This window comes from Mustelus asterias, chromosome 6 (genome assembly GCF_964213995.1).
Source record: "Mustelus asterias chromosome 6, sMusAst1.hap1.1, whole genome shotgun sequence".
Taxonomy (NCBI): Eukaryota; Metazoa; Chordata; class Chondrichthyes; order Carcharhiniformes; family Triakidae; genus Mustelus; species Mustelus asterias.
This window is the reverse complement of record NC_135806.1, coordinates 86,216,393-86,233,771: the sequence shown is the minus strand read 5'-3', so window position 1 is coordinate 86,233,771 and position 17,379 is coordinate 86,216,393. Positions and strand designations below refer to the sequence as shown.

At 42.2% G+C, this 17,379-nt stretch overlaps 1 protein-coding gene across 4 annotated transcripts in view; it reads left to right on the top strand.

The window, feature by feature from the left end:
• man2a1 (mannosidase, alpha, class 2A, member 1) overlaps nucleotides 1–17,379 on the top strand; it is a 159,055-nt gene that overhangs the window by 135,784 nt on the left and 5,892 nt on the right. For all 4 annotated transcript variants that reach the window (XM_078214678.1, XM_078214677.1, XM_078214681.1 and 1 more), the window contains 4 exons: nucleotides 2,038–2,152; nucleotides 6,276–6,409; nucleotides 11,996–12,137; nucleotides 14,673–14,806. In XM_078214678.1, the coding sequence (XP_078070804.1) occupies nucleotides 2,038–2,152; nucleotides 6,276–6,409; nucleotides 11,996–12,137; nucleotides 14,673–14,806 (525 nt within the window). The remainder of the gene's footprint in view (nucleotides 1–2,037; nucleotides 2,153–6,275; nucleotides 6,410–11,995; nucleotides 12,138–14,672; nucleotides 14,807–17,379) is intronic.

The following is a 17,379-nucleotide window of genomic DNA, read 5'->3' as shown; positions in this document are numbered from 1 at the left end:
TTCTTAAATAAAACTTATTTTTAATTATGGCCTAATGAAAGTGTCAATTAAAGTAATCCACAGCAAGGCCTTGGAGAACATGGATCACTTTCTGTACCTTGGGAGCCAACTGTCAAAAAGGGCAAACATTGACGATGAAGTTCAACATTACCTTCAGTGTGCCAGCACTAACTTCAGTCACCTGAGGTAGTGTGTGTTTGAAGACCAGGACCTCAGACCCGGCACCAAACTCATGGTCTACAGAATAGTAGTGATACCCCTCCACCCTCCCTCAGACCCGGCACCAAACTCATGGTCTACAGAATAGTCGTGACAACCCCCATCCTCCTACATGGCTCAGAGACATGGATTGCTGGCACCTCAAAACCCTGGAGCAGTACCAGCAGTGCTGCCTCTGCAAGAGCCTGCAAATCCATTGGCAGGATAGGTGCACCAACATCAGCGTTCTCGATCAGGCCAACATCTCCAAGCTTCGAAGCACTGACCACACCTCATCAGCCCTCTGGGCCAATAACCTCATCTGCATGTCTGACATGAGACTCCCGAAACAAGCGCTGTACTCAGAGCTTTGACAAAACGAGCAAGCCCCAGGAGAACTGAAGAAACATTTCAAGGACACCCTCAATGCCTCCTTGAAAAAGTACAACATTTCCACCAACACCTGAAAATCCCTGACCCAAGACCATCCAAAGTGGTGAAAAGGCATTTGGGAAGGAGCTGAAAACCGTGTGTTTCGTTGCCGAGAACAAGCTGAAGCCAAGCGTCGAAAACAAAAGGAACACGTGGCAACCCAGGTATCCCACCCACCTGATCCTCCATCTGCTCCACCTGCACAAGAGAACTTGTTTTTAGTGTGGAACCAAAACATTCTTAACTCCAAGGAACTGCCTGAGAAGAGGAAGAAGGACATTAACATAAACAATTAATAAAGAGTGAACAAAAAACACACTTTTTTCCACAAAAAAGAAAATGTCCCTAACTCCCTGTAACCAACAATGTCTGCCAACTATAAGGTGTGCCAGTACATTTAGATCAAGCTAGTCTCAACAAATAACAGTGATGCCAGCATGAATAAAATGTAACCATTGTAATGTGAAATGTTTACAAGTGGAATTTAAATTTGAAAAAATACCCGTGCCAATTTTGTGATCTCAATAAGCCTTATGTTAATGACAATGGAGTTGGGCAGGAAAGTTGTGACTATGGTGCAAAAGCTTCCCTGTTTGACCAGGAGGATTGTTTATAGACTATTCAAAGCTGCAGTATTGTTGACTAATGGCAGATTTCACCACTGAAATTGCACATCTCTCCCATGCATGTCATCTCTTCTGGCTATTCACGCCAAGATTCATGCCGACAGCGCACCCTTTGTTGTGGGTTTCACGGCGATGAGGAGTGCATTCAATGGGAAACCCTGTTGACAACAGCAGACTGCCTCCTGCCGCCACAAAACATGGGATGGGTAGACGGTAAATCCAGCCCTTAATAAAGGAGTAATCTCTGGAGTAGTTTAAGAATATGTTTAATGAGGTGGATATTGAAATGTTACCTTGAATGGGCTTGATAGGCCCAAACGCTATAATTCATATTCCAAATCCATATTTACCTTGAGATCAAAAGTGATATGAGCTTTTATATTAAAATTCTTCAAAACATAAGTTATACAAAAATCCTAACTTATTTAATCTTAATTACAAATGTTTTAAGTAAAGCGCTCAGATCATCAAACTTACGGCTTTAGTTATTGGCACTTGTGGTGTATTCTCTCTTGAGTGAAAGGAGGAGGTCACAGAATGGAAAAATATCACTGAGGCCATGCAAATCTTCCCTGCCTTGCAAGTTCTTTCCAAGTTTTTTTGTCCACCTGTTGCAGTTTTTATTTGCTGGCCTCCATTAAGCACAATGATGGAACAAGTGTGTTAGTGTGACAGTACGTAAACCTTTAAAAAAAATTGAACTTCCTAATGTATGTTGCAACGCTGTTTAGTCATTTTGAGTTCACCAATTTTAATTATTTTATTGTACCTTCTCTTATAGCCATATGTTCCTTCAGAACCTCCTATTTTGAGAATAACTCGTGGCCCAATTTTTTCAGAAATGGTATGCATCTACCAGCACTTCACACATTCAATACGGCTCAATAACGTGTCTGGTAAGAACAGCTACAACTTTGGTATAAATTTGTCTCTTCTTCAAATTTCCAGTTTTTTCAGAACTTAAAATTGCTATTTTCTTTTGCCATAATATATTAGAACAGCAATGAAGACTGTATTGATCATCCCATAACATAAAGTTCAAAATGGCTGCTGTAGTCAAATTTAAAGTTTATTATGGTGAAGAAATAGAATTTAGGCGGTTTTATTTTTGATTTCTTTATGCTGAATCCTTTGTTCTGAACAGCTTGGACTTTTGCCCAGGAAATTTGTTTTCTTACAAGTCTTGGTTTCAACTCAGTAGGTTAGCAAGCTTTTCGGCACTAGTGACGAAACAACCCTGTCCTGTTTAATATGGGCAATACCTTAGGTTCCATTAAAAGTAGTTTCTGATTATCACCTTTGTGCCACCCTTTTCCATCTGAGATATGAAATTATCAAATTGTGTAGATATTTATAGAATGCGGGTTTTTATAAAATCCAGATTGTGTTTGGTGTCTTTGTATTTCTCACCGACTCTTCTGAACTTGTGTCATTATGGTGAATAAGATAATCTTCAACTGAACCTATTGTGAAATGCATTCTCAATTATAATCACTTGGCAGGTAGGAAACATTCAGAAAGTTCTATATCATAAGCTAGGTAAATTTTGAATGAGACAAACTGCAACGTTGCAAAATGGATTAATCCTCTCACCTTTCTGAAGAATCATAGAATCCCTCCAGTGCAGAAGGAGGCCAATAGGCCCATCGAGTTAACACCGACTCTCTGAAAGAGCATCTTACCAGGCCCACCACCCCGCCCTATCCCCGTAACCCCACACGTTTACCATAGCTAATCCATCTAACCCATACATCTTGGGAAACTAAGGGGCAAATTACCATGGCTAATCTACCTAACCGCATCTTTGGACTATGGAAGGAAACCAGAGCACCTGGAGAAAACCCACGCAGACATGGGGAGAATGTGCAAACTCCACACAGTCACAGATTGAACCCAGATCCCTGCCACTGTGAGGCAGTGCTAACTACTGTGCCACCGTGCCACCCATTGCTCAAACCTAAAAAATTCTCTGTTTGTTTCCCAGTTTGTTTTCCACTGTGATATGAGAATGAGGTGAGAATTATTGATCTGGGGGTTATGCAATAGTAATGCTAATGGAGCTGTCAATATTTTGCTATATTACTCCTGTGAAACTGACAAACCTCTGGAGTTTTCACACATTCAGTTTTCACACATCGCAGTGTTGCTGCCACTGATTCTATATTTCTCTGCAGGATGAAATGTTGAAATTTCCACAGATTGCAATCAGAATGAATTCGATAAAAAAAACGAAACTATAAATATATTGCTGACCATGAAACTATTGTCAATTGTAAAAACATATCTGGTTCAGCTTCAGGGAAGGACATCTGCCATCCCACCTTGTTCTGGTCTACATGTGACAAAGAACAAAGAACAGTGCAGCACAGGAACAGGCCCTTCGGCGGCCCACCATGTCTGTGCCAACACAGATGCCTCTCTAATCTAATATTTCCTTACCTTTACGTGGTCCATATCCCTCTATTCCCTGCCTATTCATGTATCTATCCAGATGCCTCTTGAACATTGTTATAGAATCTGTTTCCACCACCACCTCTGGCAGCACGTTCCAAGCATTCACTACCCTCTGTATACTCTGCCTCGTCCAAGCTCCTGGCACTAAAGGAATCCCAGTCTATGTGGGGGAAGTTAAAATCGCTCATCACAACAACCCTGTTGTCTTTACATCTTCCCATTATCTGCTGACATATCAGTTCCTCCACTTCATGCTGGCTGTTGGGAGGTCTGTAGTACAACCCCAACAGTGTGATTGCACCGCTCCTGTTCCTGAGTTCTACCCATATGGCCTCACTGCATGATCTCACCAAGGTGTCCTCCCTCTATATAGCTGTGACATTCTCCCTAATCAGTAAAGCAACACCCCCACCTCTTTTGTCACTCTGTCTTGCCTGAAGCATCTAAATCCTGGAATGCTAAGATGCCAGTCCTGCCCTTCTTTCATCCAAGTCTGTGTAATTGCCATAACATCATAATTCCATCTAGTAATCCAAGCTTTAAATTAATCTGCCTTACCTTTCATGTTCCTGCATTAAAACAAACACACCTCAGACCATCTGTCCTGTCATGTTTTGTACACTCCCTGTGTTTTATTTCTCTTAGCCTTACTGGATGCATTCACTGAATTCTCCACAGTCTCTGTACTGTGGCCCTTTTTGATTTTTGCCTTTGGTTTCTCTGCCTTCCACTTTTCCCCTTACTGCCTTTTGTTTCTGACCCCACCTTACTTCCCTCTGACTTCCTGCATTGGTTCCCATCCAGACTTGGGACTTTGTGACTCCAGACCCACAGCAAAGTAGTTGACTTCTAAATGCCCTCTAAGATGGCCAAGCAAGACTCTTAATTGTATCAGCAAACTCAGCCCTCTCGACCTTGCAAGGTAGTCCTTCTTCACATCCAGGGGCTTGGGCCAACATTGGGAGAGCTGTCTCACAGACTAGTCAAGCAACAGCCTGCCCTCTGTCCCCTGGTCTCCAGGTTTTGGGTCATCCCTGGATGCCACCGTACATTGCGACAGGTATCTGTGCTCTTCCAGCTCTGTGATAAGAAGAATATCCAGTTCCATTGACTTCATACCAATATCGCTCAGTGACCTGTGAGGGATAGGAGAAAGAGAGACAGTTAAGTTGGTGCCACAGCCTGTTAACATCAGAACCTTCCCTGACCCATTGGCCTCCTCCACCTGAAAGCAGCCAGTCCCGCACATTATCCAGTGGCTATTGCCCACTCGCAGCTCAGGTACCCTCCCATTTCCATTGCATGACTAGCCCCAGACTATGCCCTCACCCACTCAGAGTCAGCCTTGGCCTCCCTTCTGGTTCTCCCCTCCCTTATTCTCTCTATCACTGGGGGTTCTGAAAGAAGGCTTATAGTGAGCATGGTTAACTGGACAGTGATGTCCACGTAGGAGGCTAATGGATCCTCAATGGCAAGCGCTGGGACCCAGCACATAAGCAAACCCATACCTCTCGATCACATGTATCCAACCCTGAATATTCATCTCATTCCTTCATTTTGAGACTGTTGGCGCCCATCATTGTTAAGGGTTAGCTTTTGCTGACCAATAGATTTAATGAGAATGAGTCTCAGGAATGTTAGAGAGAACAATTTCTTTCTGCTTCAAGGGTAGGCAAAGCTAATAGACAACCTTCTCATTCTGGCTGCATCATTCCAAGGTCTCATTGCTGTCACGTCTCTACACTTAAGACTCCTGGACAGTCACACCATATTTTTCTGCCATCCGCTTCACACCACCCACCCTCCCCCCACCCCCACTCGCATCACAGGCAAGGCCTGAATTTATTGCCCATTCCTAATTGCCCTTGAGAAGGTAATAATCTGCTGCCTTCTTGAACCGTCACAGTTTGTATGGTGTAGGTATACCCAAAATGCTGTTAGGTAGGGAGTTAAAAAAACTTCAGCCCAGTGACAATGAAGGAATGATGATATATTCCAAGTTTTGATGGTGTATAACTTTTGGAGATGATGGTATTCCCATATCCCCATTGCCCTTGGTGTTCTGTGCGTGGGATATTGTGGGTTTGGAAGGTGCTGTTGAAGAAACATTGACACATTATTGCACTGCATCTTGTAGATGTTACATGCATTACAACTGGTGTATATTATAGATAATTAAGAAAGATTTTCAGGGATATGGCAAGTGGGACCAATAGGATAGCTGAAAAAGGAGGGATGATGTGTCAAATGGCCTTCTTTTGTGCTCTATGATTCTCTGATTTAAATGGCATTTTCATATTGTTTAATTCACTCTTCAATAATATTCATACAGAATCACACTTGAGAAAATTCTGAGGCAAAGATCGACAAACTGTTTTTCCATTAATTGTTAAAAGGAAAATTGTTATCTCCTAAGGCAATAGAGAGCAAAGTTGTAAATAAGATGGCATATACAAGATGATTTGTGGCTTGATCTGGAGAACTATGGAGAATAGGAATATAGAATCACCCTCTAGTTTTTGTAAATGTGTGTTCAATTTTAATTGTTTTTTTTCCCTAATGCAGGGATTGATGGATTATCACTGGAAATCTCCAATATTGTTGATATTAGGGGTGAAATAAATCAAGAAATTGCTATGAGGCTAGTCACAGATGTCAAAAGCAACAATCAATTCTACACTGACCTGAATGATTTCCAGGTAGTTAAACCATTTGAAATACATGCAAAAAGTTTTAAGGGCAGTTCTGCCCAATTTACATTAATAGTTAATCTTAGATGTTGCATAGTGGGATTGATGCTCACTTTCAAGAAACATTATATATTGTTATGGTGAAATCAGTTGTAGCTGTTTTGATTTTAGATTTTTACAGCAGTCATTCTTTTTACTTCTAATTTTGATGGTAGAATTCTGATGGAATTTTTGTTACAACTTAATCGAACTAAGTATTTGTGTTCACTTTAGTTTTCAATTGAATTCTCACTACAACATTTAAAGATTGCAGCATAAATATTGACAGTGATTATTGTTACAATACTGAGTGCTGTTATCAATATTATTCTTGGACACGCATCTCCATCAAGGACGGTCACCTCAACACTTCACTGTATCGCAAACCCACGGATAATCTCACGATGCTCCATTTCTCCAGCTTCCACCCTAAACACGTTAAAGAAGCCACCCATACGGATAAGCCCTCCATATGCACAGGATGTACTCGGATGAGGAGGATCGCAACAGACACCTACAGATGCTGAAAGACACCCTTGTAAGAACAGGATATGGCGCTCGACTCATCGATCGACAGTTCCAACGCGCCACAGCGAAAAACCGCACCGACCTTCTCAGAAGACAAACACGGGACATGACGGACAGAGTACCCTTCGTTGTCCAGTACTTCCCTGGAGCAGAGAAGCTATGACATCTTCTCTGGAGCCTTCAACATGTCATCAATGAAGACAAACATCTGCCAAGGCCATTCCCACATCCCCACTACTTGCCTTCAAACAACCGTGCAATCTCAAACAGACCATTGTCCGCAGCAAACTTCCCAGCCTTCAGGAGAACAGTGACCACGACATCACACAACCCTGCTATAGCAATCTCTGCAAGACGTGCCGGATCATCGACACAGATGCCATCATCTCACGTGAGAACACCATCCACCAGATACACGGTACATACTCTTGCGACTCATCCAATGTTGTCTACCTGATACGCTGCAGGAAAGGATGTCCCGAGGCATGGTACATTGGCAAGACCATGCAGACGCTACGACAACGGATGAATGAACACCACTCAACAATCACCAGGCAGGGGTGTTCCCTTCCAATTGGGGAACACTTCAGCAGTCACGAGCATTCAGCGTCTGATCTTCGGGTAAGCGTTCTCCAAGGTGGCCTTCAAGACACACGACAACACAGAATCGCTGAGCAGAGACTGATAGCCAAGTTCTGCACACATGAGGATGGCCTCAACCGGGATCTTGGTTTCATGTCACACTATCTGTAACCCCCATGACTTGCCTGGGCTTGCAAAATCTCACTAACTGTCCTGGCTTGAGACAATTGACACTTCTTTGACCTGTACTTAACCCTTTCTTCACTCGCATTGTCTGCACCTGTAAAGACTTGATTACCTGTTAAAACTTGCATTCCAACCATTATCTTGTAAATTGAGTCTGTGCCTATATATGCCCTGTTTGTGAACCCAATCCTCCACTCAACTGATGAAGGGGCAGCGCGCCAAAAGCTCATGCTACCAAATAAACCTGTTGGACTTTAATCTGGTGTTGAGACTTTTTACTATGCCTACCCCAGTCCAACGCCGGCATCTCCGCATCATGGTCATCAATATTCACATTGAGGATGTCCTCCATTGTGTTGTGTGGCACTACTACACACTGCTAAATGTGATAGACTTCAAATAGATCTAGTAGATTAAGACTGGGCATCCTTGGACTGTACTGAACCACAATCTGTAAACTCCTGGCCCAGCATATTCCCCACTGTACCATTACCACCAAGCCAGGAGATCGACCCTGGTTCGATGAAGAGCGTAGGAGGGCATGCCAGGAGCAACACCAGGCATGCCTAAAAATGAGGTGTCAACCTGCTGAAGCTACAAAACTGGACTACTTGTGTGCCAAATAACATAAGCAGCAAGTATTAGACAGAGCTAAGCAATTTCACAACCAACGGATCAGATCTAAGCTCTGAAGTCCTGCCACATACAACCATGATTGGTGGTGGACAATTGAGCAACTCATTGGAGGAGGAGGCTGCACAAATATTCCCATCCTCATTGATGGAGGAGCCCAGCACATCAATCCAAAAGATAAGGCTGAAGCATTTGCAACAGTGTTTAGCCAGCAGTACCGAGTGGATGATCCATCTTGACGTCCTCTGGAGTTTCCCATCATCACAGATGTCAGTCTTCAGCCAATCTAATTCACCCCATGTGATATCAAGAAATGGCTAAAGGCACTGAATACTGAAAAGGCTATTGGTCCTGATAGTATTCCGGCAATAGGACTGAAGACTTGTGCTCCAGAACTTGCCGTGTCTCAAGCCAAGCAGTTCCAGTACAACTAAAACACCTACCAATGTGGAAAATTGCCCGGCTTTGTCCTGTACACACATTACCGTGCCATTAGTAAAGTGATGGAAGGGGTCATCAACAATGATATCAAGTGGCACTTACTCAACGATAACCTGCTCACGGACTCTCAGTTTAGGTACCACCAGGGTCACTCAGCTGACCTCGTTATAGCCTTGGTTCAGAAATGGACGAAAAAGTTGAATGCCAGAGGTAAGGTGAGAGTGACTGCCCTTGACATCAAGGCAGCATTTGACCAAGTATGGCATCAAGTATGGCATAATAAAACTGGAATTAGTGAGAATCAGGGGGGAAATCCTCCGCTGTTAGGAGCCATACCTAGCACAAAGGACGATGGTTGGGTTGTTTGGAGGTCAGTCATCTCAGCTCCAGGACGTCATTGCAGGAGTTCCCCAGGATCGTGTCCTAGACCCAAGCATCCTCACCTGCTTCATAATGCCCTTCCTTCCATCATAAGGTCAGAAGTGGGGATGTGCAGTCATTAGCGAACAATGTTCAGCACCATTAGCAACTCCTCAGATACTGAAGCAGCCTATGTCCAACTGCAGCAAGACCTGGACAATATCCAGGCTTGGATTGACATGTATTAAATAACATCCGCGTCACACAAGTGCCAGACAATGACCATCTCCACGAGAGGATCTAAACATTGCCTCTTGATGTTCAGTGGCATTTCCATTGCTGAATCCCCCACTATCATCATCCGAGGGACTACTATTGATCAGAAACTGAACTGGACATGGCATATAAATACTGTGGCTACTGGAGTTGGTCAAAGACGAGGAATCCTGTGGTGAGTAACTCACCTCCTGACTCCCCATTTACAAGTCACAAGTCAGAAATGTAATGGAATACTCTCCACTTGCCTGGAAGAGTGCTCCAACAGCAATCGAGAAGTTCATCCCATCCAGGAGCAAGCAGCACACTTGATTGCTACCCCTTGCGCAAACACTCAATCCCACCACCACCGACGAACGGTGGCAGCTGTGTGTGCTATCTACAAGATGCACTGCATGAGCTCACCAAGGTTCCTTAGGCAGCACCTTCCAAACCCATGCTCACGACCATCTAGAAGGAGAAGAGCATCAGATACCAGGGAACACGACCACCTGGAGGCTCCCCTGCAAGTCACTCACCATCCTGACTTGGAAATATATCGCTGTTCCTTCACTGCTGTTGGTCAAAATCCTGGAATTCCCTCCGTAACTGCACTGTGGGTGTACCTACACCTCGAGGACTGCAGTGGTTCAAGATGGCAGCTCACCAACACCTTCTGAAAGGCAACTTGGCATGGGCAATAAATGCTGCCGTAGCCAGTGAGGCCCACATCCCGTAACTGAATAAAAAATAAATCACCAAATATGCAATAGTGATGAAAAGGAAATGCCAAACTCATTCTTTGTTGAATCAATTTGTCTTCAACCAGTTGGACTGATTTTGTGATTATTTTACAGAAGTGTTATACAGTAACCTTATATTTAGTTGACTCCAACTTAGAAAATTTGGAAAATCTGATGAACAGCTTCAGAGAAGCTGTTACGTCTGCAAATAACTTGACATAATAGAAGTAACATACTCGAATAAACTGAATAAAGACTTATGTTCATTGCCATTACTTTAACCTGACTGAATTGAATATTTTCGATTATGTTGAATTATGGGATAACTGTTGCTGACCTTGCATATGGCATGTGAAAAATAGTCACAGTGAGAGTGTAATGGGTCATGACCTAAACCATAGAATCTTACAACATAGGAGGAAGGCATTCGGCATGACATGTCTGTATTGCCTCTTTAAAAAGAGGCATATAATTAGCCCCACTCCCCTGCTCATTCCTCTTATAGCTCTGCAAGTCTTCACAAGTATATGTTCAATTCACTTTTGAAAGTTGAATCTGCTTCCATCGTTCAAACACCAAATTGCCAATAAAGAAAGATTTTTTTTCACTTATGGAAACAATAGTTCCCTGGCAAATTGGTTCTGATTGGTCAAGATGTCGCCACAGCAACTTTCTTTCAATTTTCTGGGAGTTATCACTGACCAAAAACTGAACTGGACCAGCTATATAAATACTATGGACGGGTTTTATAGCCTCGCTTGGCCGAGACCAGAAATTCTCGCCTGAGGACAATGGAGATTTCCATTGTCGGACCCTTGCCCATGTTGATTCCGTGGCAGGCAACGAGGTAGAGTTCTGGCCTATGTCTACAAAAGCAGGTCAAAGGCTGGGAATTCTGTGGATAACAACTCACCTCCCACATCCCCAAAGCCTGTTTACCATCTACAAGGCACAAGTCAGGATTGTGATCAATACTCTCCACTTGCCTGGATGAATGCAGCTCCAATAACAGTCAAGAATCTCGAGGTCAAAGGAATTTACTTGATCAGCCCCATCCATAGAATAATAGAATCCTTACAGTGCAGCAGAGGCTATTCAACCCGTTGAGGCCGCACCAACTCTCCAAAAGAGCATCTTACGCAGGATCACCCTATCCCTGTAACCCCATGCATTTATCATGGCTAATCCACCTAACCTACAGATCTTTGGACATTAAGAGGCAATTTAGCATGGCCAATCCACTTAATCTGCATGTCTTTGGTCTGTGAGAGGAAACCGGAGCACCGGAGGAAACCCACGCAGACAAGGAGAACATGCAAACTCTGCACAGATAGTGACCCAAGCCGGGAATTGAACCTGGGTCCCTGGCACTATGAGGCAGCAGTGCTAGCCACTGTGCCACCGTGTCAGGGTTTGTGTTGAACTTCCATTGAAGTTACACCAAGAGAAACCACAGGAAATTCTGAGCAAAGATGTCCCTTATTGGTCTTGGGTAAAAAGCATGCTGCTTTCCTGCAAAGGATGCACTGTTCTTGTAGATAAGAAAAATCAGAACCTCATTATTGCTTCAGCTGCAACAGGAACTGAATTTTCAATCTGTGAGAAAGTTGTGAGGAAGTGAAAATTAAATATTCAATCCCTATGTTTCAGTTTTGCCTTCAGCAAATTCCTGTCCATATCACTATTATTGTACATATACACTTTTGCCCCTGGACTTTGCAAAAATCACCTGTCAAGGCAATTATTTTTAATAAGTTATTCATGCAAAGTGTTCACTGACTTTTTCAAAAAGTACATAAGACTGACTCGGTTCAATTTACGATTCCAGATGCAGCCAAGGCAGACTTTAAGCAAACTGCCTCTTCAAGCTAATTTTTATCCTCTGACGACAACAGCGTACATTCAGGATAATGATGTTCGTTTGACTCTGCACTCAGCTCAGTCCTTGGGAGTTGCTAGTCTAAAGAGTGGTATGTATTATTAGTATTTCTTTCCTCTTCTTATCAAAATAACTGACATTACATAATTCTGCGTTAAATTTCATTGCTACTTGTCCACCCATTCCATCAGCCTGCCTGTTCCCTCTTGAGGTTTATCACTATCCTCCCTACAATTCACAATATTTTCAGGTTTGTGTCATTGGCAAATTTTCAAATTCTGCCTTGCATTATTATGAAATTATTTTGAAATTGTGCCCTGCTTGGTCATTAATATTTATCAAGAAAAGTAGGATCCTAACACTGATTCATGGGGAAAGTTCCTCCAGTCTGAAAATGAACCAGTCACTACTTTTTATTTCCTCTCATTCAGCAAACTTTGTATCCATGTTACTGCTATCCCTTTTATTTCATGGTCTCTAACTTTTCTGACAAGACTGTTACATGGCACTTCCACAAATCTCATTTGGAATTCCATATACACATATCAACTGCATTACCTTCATCAGCCATTCTGTTACCTCATCAAAAAGCCCAAACAAGTTAGTCAAACATGATTTTCCCTTATCTTTGCCAGCTTTGCTTAATTAATCTACAGTTGTCCAAGTAACAGTTTAACGAAGGGAAGGTTGTAGATGTCGCCTAAATGGATTTTAAGAAAGCATTTGTTAACATACCACATAAAAGGCTGGTTAACAAAATTGATGCTTGTGGAATAAGAAGATCAGTGTGCAATTGGATTAAAAAATTGTCAGGAAACTGAGGTAGGTTTAAGGAGGCTTGTTTTGTGTATGAAAAGATATACCTCTAGTTAGTTTCCTGTTAAACAAAGAACAAAGAGAGAACAAAGAACAATACAGCACAGGAACAGGCCCTTCGGCCCTCCAAGCCTGCACCAATCATGTGTTCCTAACTAGACCATCCATTTGTACCCCTCTATTCCCAGTCTGCTCATGTGGCTATCTAGATAAGTCTTAAATGATCCTAGCGTGTCTGCCTCAACCACCTTGCTTGGTGGTGCATTCCAAGCCCCCACCACCCTCTGTGTAAAATATGTCCCGCGCATATCTGTATTGAACCTTGCCCCCCTTACCTTGAACCTGTGACCTCTTGTGTTTGTAATTTCTGACCTGGGAAAAAGCTTCCAACTGTTCACCCTACCTATGCCCTTCATAATTTTATAAACTTCTATTAGGTCGCCACTCAACCTCCATCTTTCCAGGGAGAACAATCCTAGTTTACTCAATCTCACCTCATAGCTAATACTTTATGGAATAATGTACACGAAAGCAAGCTCCAAAGAAGCTAAAGGACAGTTAGTTCTAGAATGAAAAATAAGCTCCAGGAGTATTGAAGTGAAAAGGAACAAAGGAGAACTGCCATTGGAACTGGATACTGTTCATTGTTCAGACCTGGGAAGCGAACAGCTGATGAGGTTGGCTATCAAAAGCTATGTATCTGAAGACAAAAGAATACTGTAAAGAATACTGTATTGTAAATCCTGGAAGTGGATCCTTGCTAAAATAGCTGAGAGAGAGCATTGGTTGAAAGAAGATTTTAAAGCATCTGGAGGGGGAAGTTGAGGAGAAACCCACAGAAGTTCAAGTGAATCTGCCACTGGGTTTCAGAGTGGGTGTTGTCTGATCACAGTTAGCCATTTGGGTGCAGAGACTGTTTATTGGGAACATTATAGTATAAGATATATTTGTAACCTGTGGTATCCTTAAAATCTGTATACATTTGTGAAGACAAATGGGAGTGAAGGAGTAATGTATTATAGTCAAACTTTTCATATTTAACAAATGTTTTTGTTGTTAGCAGCTAATTGGCAGTCCTGTGACTCTGTTTCTCAACAAAGTAAAAGTTACAGTCTTTAGAGCCAGGTTTCCATTCTGGATTCTAACATGTCTTTCATAGTAATGTTCAAAGTGAGTAAGACAGCATGCTATTCTATAACAAACCAATGGTGCTGCTAGAGTTTGACACCATTCAAAAAATATTTTGTTGTTGTAGTGCTGTGGAGGAGAGAACAGGGATTTGGCAGAATTGTGGAGAATGATCTCAAGTTTGGTAGAACTGATGCTGGATGTGAGATTTGGTTCACTGCTGGATTCCTGGTGGGGTGGGGTTTAACCTTTTTTTGGTAGGCAGGAACCAGTAGTTGGAATGTACTGGAGACTTACTCGCTGGCCTTTTGTCTAAATATCTTGACAACTTTACAGTAAAGGGAAACCATCTCATGTGCCAATGCAGTGCACTCTTTCAGAAAGGATGGTTGTTCCCACTTTTGTAAATAAATGTTGCTATTTTTACCTGAACAATTGTTTAAACAATCCACTCTGAAACATGTGCAAGGTTAATTATTCAGGTTTTAAAGTAATCCAGTACACGCAATCCGTTAAAATCCATCTCATCTGCCTACTGTTGCGCTTTATTGAAAATAATTTTGGCAAAATAATTAGCATATTGGGTCTCTTGATGTCCAAGAGATGTTGAACACAATAGTTTTGTTAGCATCCATGGTAAACTTGCAATTAACGGAAAGTTAAAACATAATTTACTTCACAGGTCAGCTGGAAGTCATAATGGATCGCAGACTAATGCAGGATGACAATCGTGGCCTAGGCCAAGGTCTCAAGGACAATAAAATCACAGCCAATTTATTCAGAGTTTTGTTGGAGAGAAGAATTGGAGTAGATATGGTAAGACTAGTTATGCAATTTCCTAAGTATGACTAACTAAGAAGACTATGTTATTTGAAAAATCACGAGAAATAATCGAATCCAGTACAAGTGACATTTATATCTTGAAATGTAATAATTTTTATGAGCGTGTGTATATTACACTGATGAGTAAGTAGGGAAAATACATCCTAGAACATATTTTCCATATTCTTGTTGTATTCAATGTTCTTATTGACATTGGCTACCAACAGCCACTGTGTGTCATTGGATCCCAGTGTTTCTAAAACCATGGGTGAGGGTGTGGGTAGGGGCAGTGGAATTGGGATTATTTAAATAAGCAGAAGACACTCAGACACTGAAATTTTTTTAGGCCAGTTCTGTACTACTGTGGATTCATTGCATAGTTATAGTCGAGATATTGCTCAGAGGTGCCAGGAGAAGCCCGAGCTTTTGCCTGCAATAGTCAAAATAGCTTGATCGGGTCAGTGACATTGGCTGCAGGCAGGTGGAAGTTCTGTTCCGCTACAAATCCATGCACCAAGGTCACAGTATGAATTTCAGACTATAAGGTTCCATTTGTTAGTTTGCATCCAGTAGTAGCACTTGTGGGGCAATCATGGATTCAAACCATGGATTCAAACTTCAAACTACGGATCACGAACCCACAATCTCCACATTCAAACCTGACTGCAGAGTTTATCTAGGCTATTTGAGAAAAGTACTGCAGGAGTGCTGCATTGTCAAAGATGTTGGCCAGAATGTTACTGCTGTTCACACCGGTGGGCTTTTCTCATCCCATTGCAGTGAACGGAGATTTGGCTGAGTGCCAAATTCTCCGACTTCACTGCAGCAGGATCGTGTCATGAACAGCTGGTAAGATCGCGCCAGTTGTCTTTTAGATGAGACATTGCCCCAAGACCCCCTCTGTTTTCTCAGGTGAATGTAAAATAACTTATGGTGCTATTTGAAGTATAGGGGAGTTCATCCAGTGTACTGGCCAAGATTTATTTCTTAATAAATATTACAAAAACAGATCATTAATCTCATTGTTCTCTGCAGATCCTTGCTGTGCACAAATTGGCTGCCATTTTTCTACATTGCAGCAGTAACTGCATTTCAAAAGTACTTTGTTAATTGAGAATTTCTTTGTGGTGTCCTGTAGTCATGAGAGATGGCATATAAATTGTTATTTTTTTAATTCTGCATTCATAACTTGAACCCATATCTACAATAATGGTGCCAATACTTAGCATGTGGAAGGTTAAGAGAAAGGAGCTCAAGGTGGATTATTAGGACTCCTGGGATGGATTAGTGTAGGGATGGAAGAAAAATACACTTCAAAGTTGGCCAACACAGAAAAAGAAAGGATGATCTGTTTGCACATATTGAAGACTGCAAAAGTCAGCAGGAAAACAAAGGATAATGCATCTTTTCACCTCTTAAAAATGTCATTAATAATTGATTAGTGCAATTTTGATACTGAGGGGTGTGAGAAGTCTGATTGAAAGAGTTCAGACAGGAAGTTGCAAGAGAGTTGGGGATAGATTTGTTTTCCATTTATTTTTGGGACATGAACATTTCTGCGAAGACCAACATTTATTGCTCATCCCCAGTTGTTCTTGAAAAGGTGGTAGTGAGCCACCTCCTTGAACCACTGCAGACCATGTGTTGTAGTGAGGGTTTTCTAGGATGTGGACCCAGTGGCAGTGAAGAAATGGCAATTAATTCTAAGTCAGGATGGTGTGTGACTTTGAGGAAATCTTGCAGGTGGTGACGAGTTGTGTAGATGAGGGCAATGCAGTTGATATAGTCTAACTGGACTTCAGAAAGGCTTTTGACAAGGTCACCCATGGGGATCAAGAAGGTAAGAAGGTATGCTGTTGACAGATCATAAGAAGTCACCTCACTCTGGCGCCATCTTTTTTTTAGGGGAGTATGGTTTAAGAGGAAAGCAGCTGGGAGTGATCTTTATATTCCAGGATAATCCTAGAATAGTGAGCAACTTGCCAGACAGGAGTAGGATCCATTGGCACTTTAAATGGTCCAGCCAGATCTGGCTAAACCATTTGTCCACTTTATCCAATTTATCTTTGTCTCTTGGACTTAAGGGAGCAGAGCTAAGGACCATACCAGGGCAATAACCAGAATGAGATGGTAATGGTGTTAATGGGAACCAGAGCATTAAAGTTGGAGCTGAGAATGTGATTGGGCAATTTGGTAGCTGAAATGTTGTGGTGAATGAAGGATCAAAGGCCAGACAGCTGATGGGCACAGAGGAAGTAGGGTTGAATGGGGATGGAGACATACAAGGGAGTGATCAGAGACAGTGTTATCTGTGATTGACCTGATGGAGAAGCAGCACTAGTGAAATGTCAAGGTTAATGGTATGGCCACGCATATGAGTTAGGGAATTTAAATGAAGTGGGATTGAGGTAGGATAGGAAGGCAGTGAACTCGAGGGAGAGAGTATGATGAATTAAGATGGAAATCACCCAGGATGATAGTTGCTCTGTGCAGAGGCTGAGGAAGGAAAGCAGTGAAGATCTCTTGGTGAGAAACTTTTTACAGTACTTGGGTGGACTGTAGGGAAT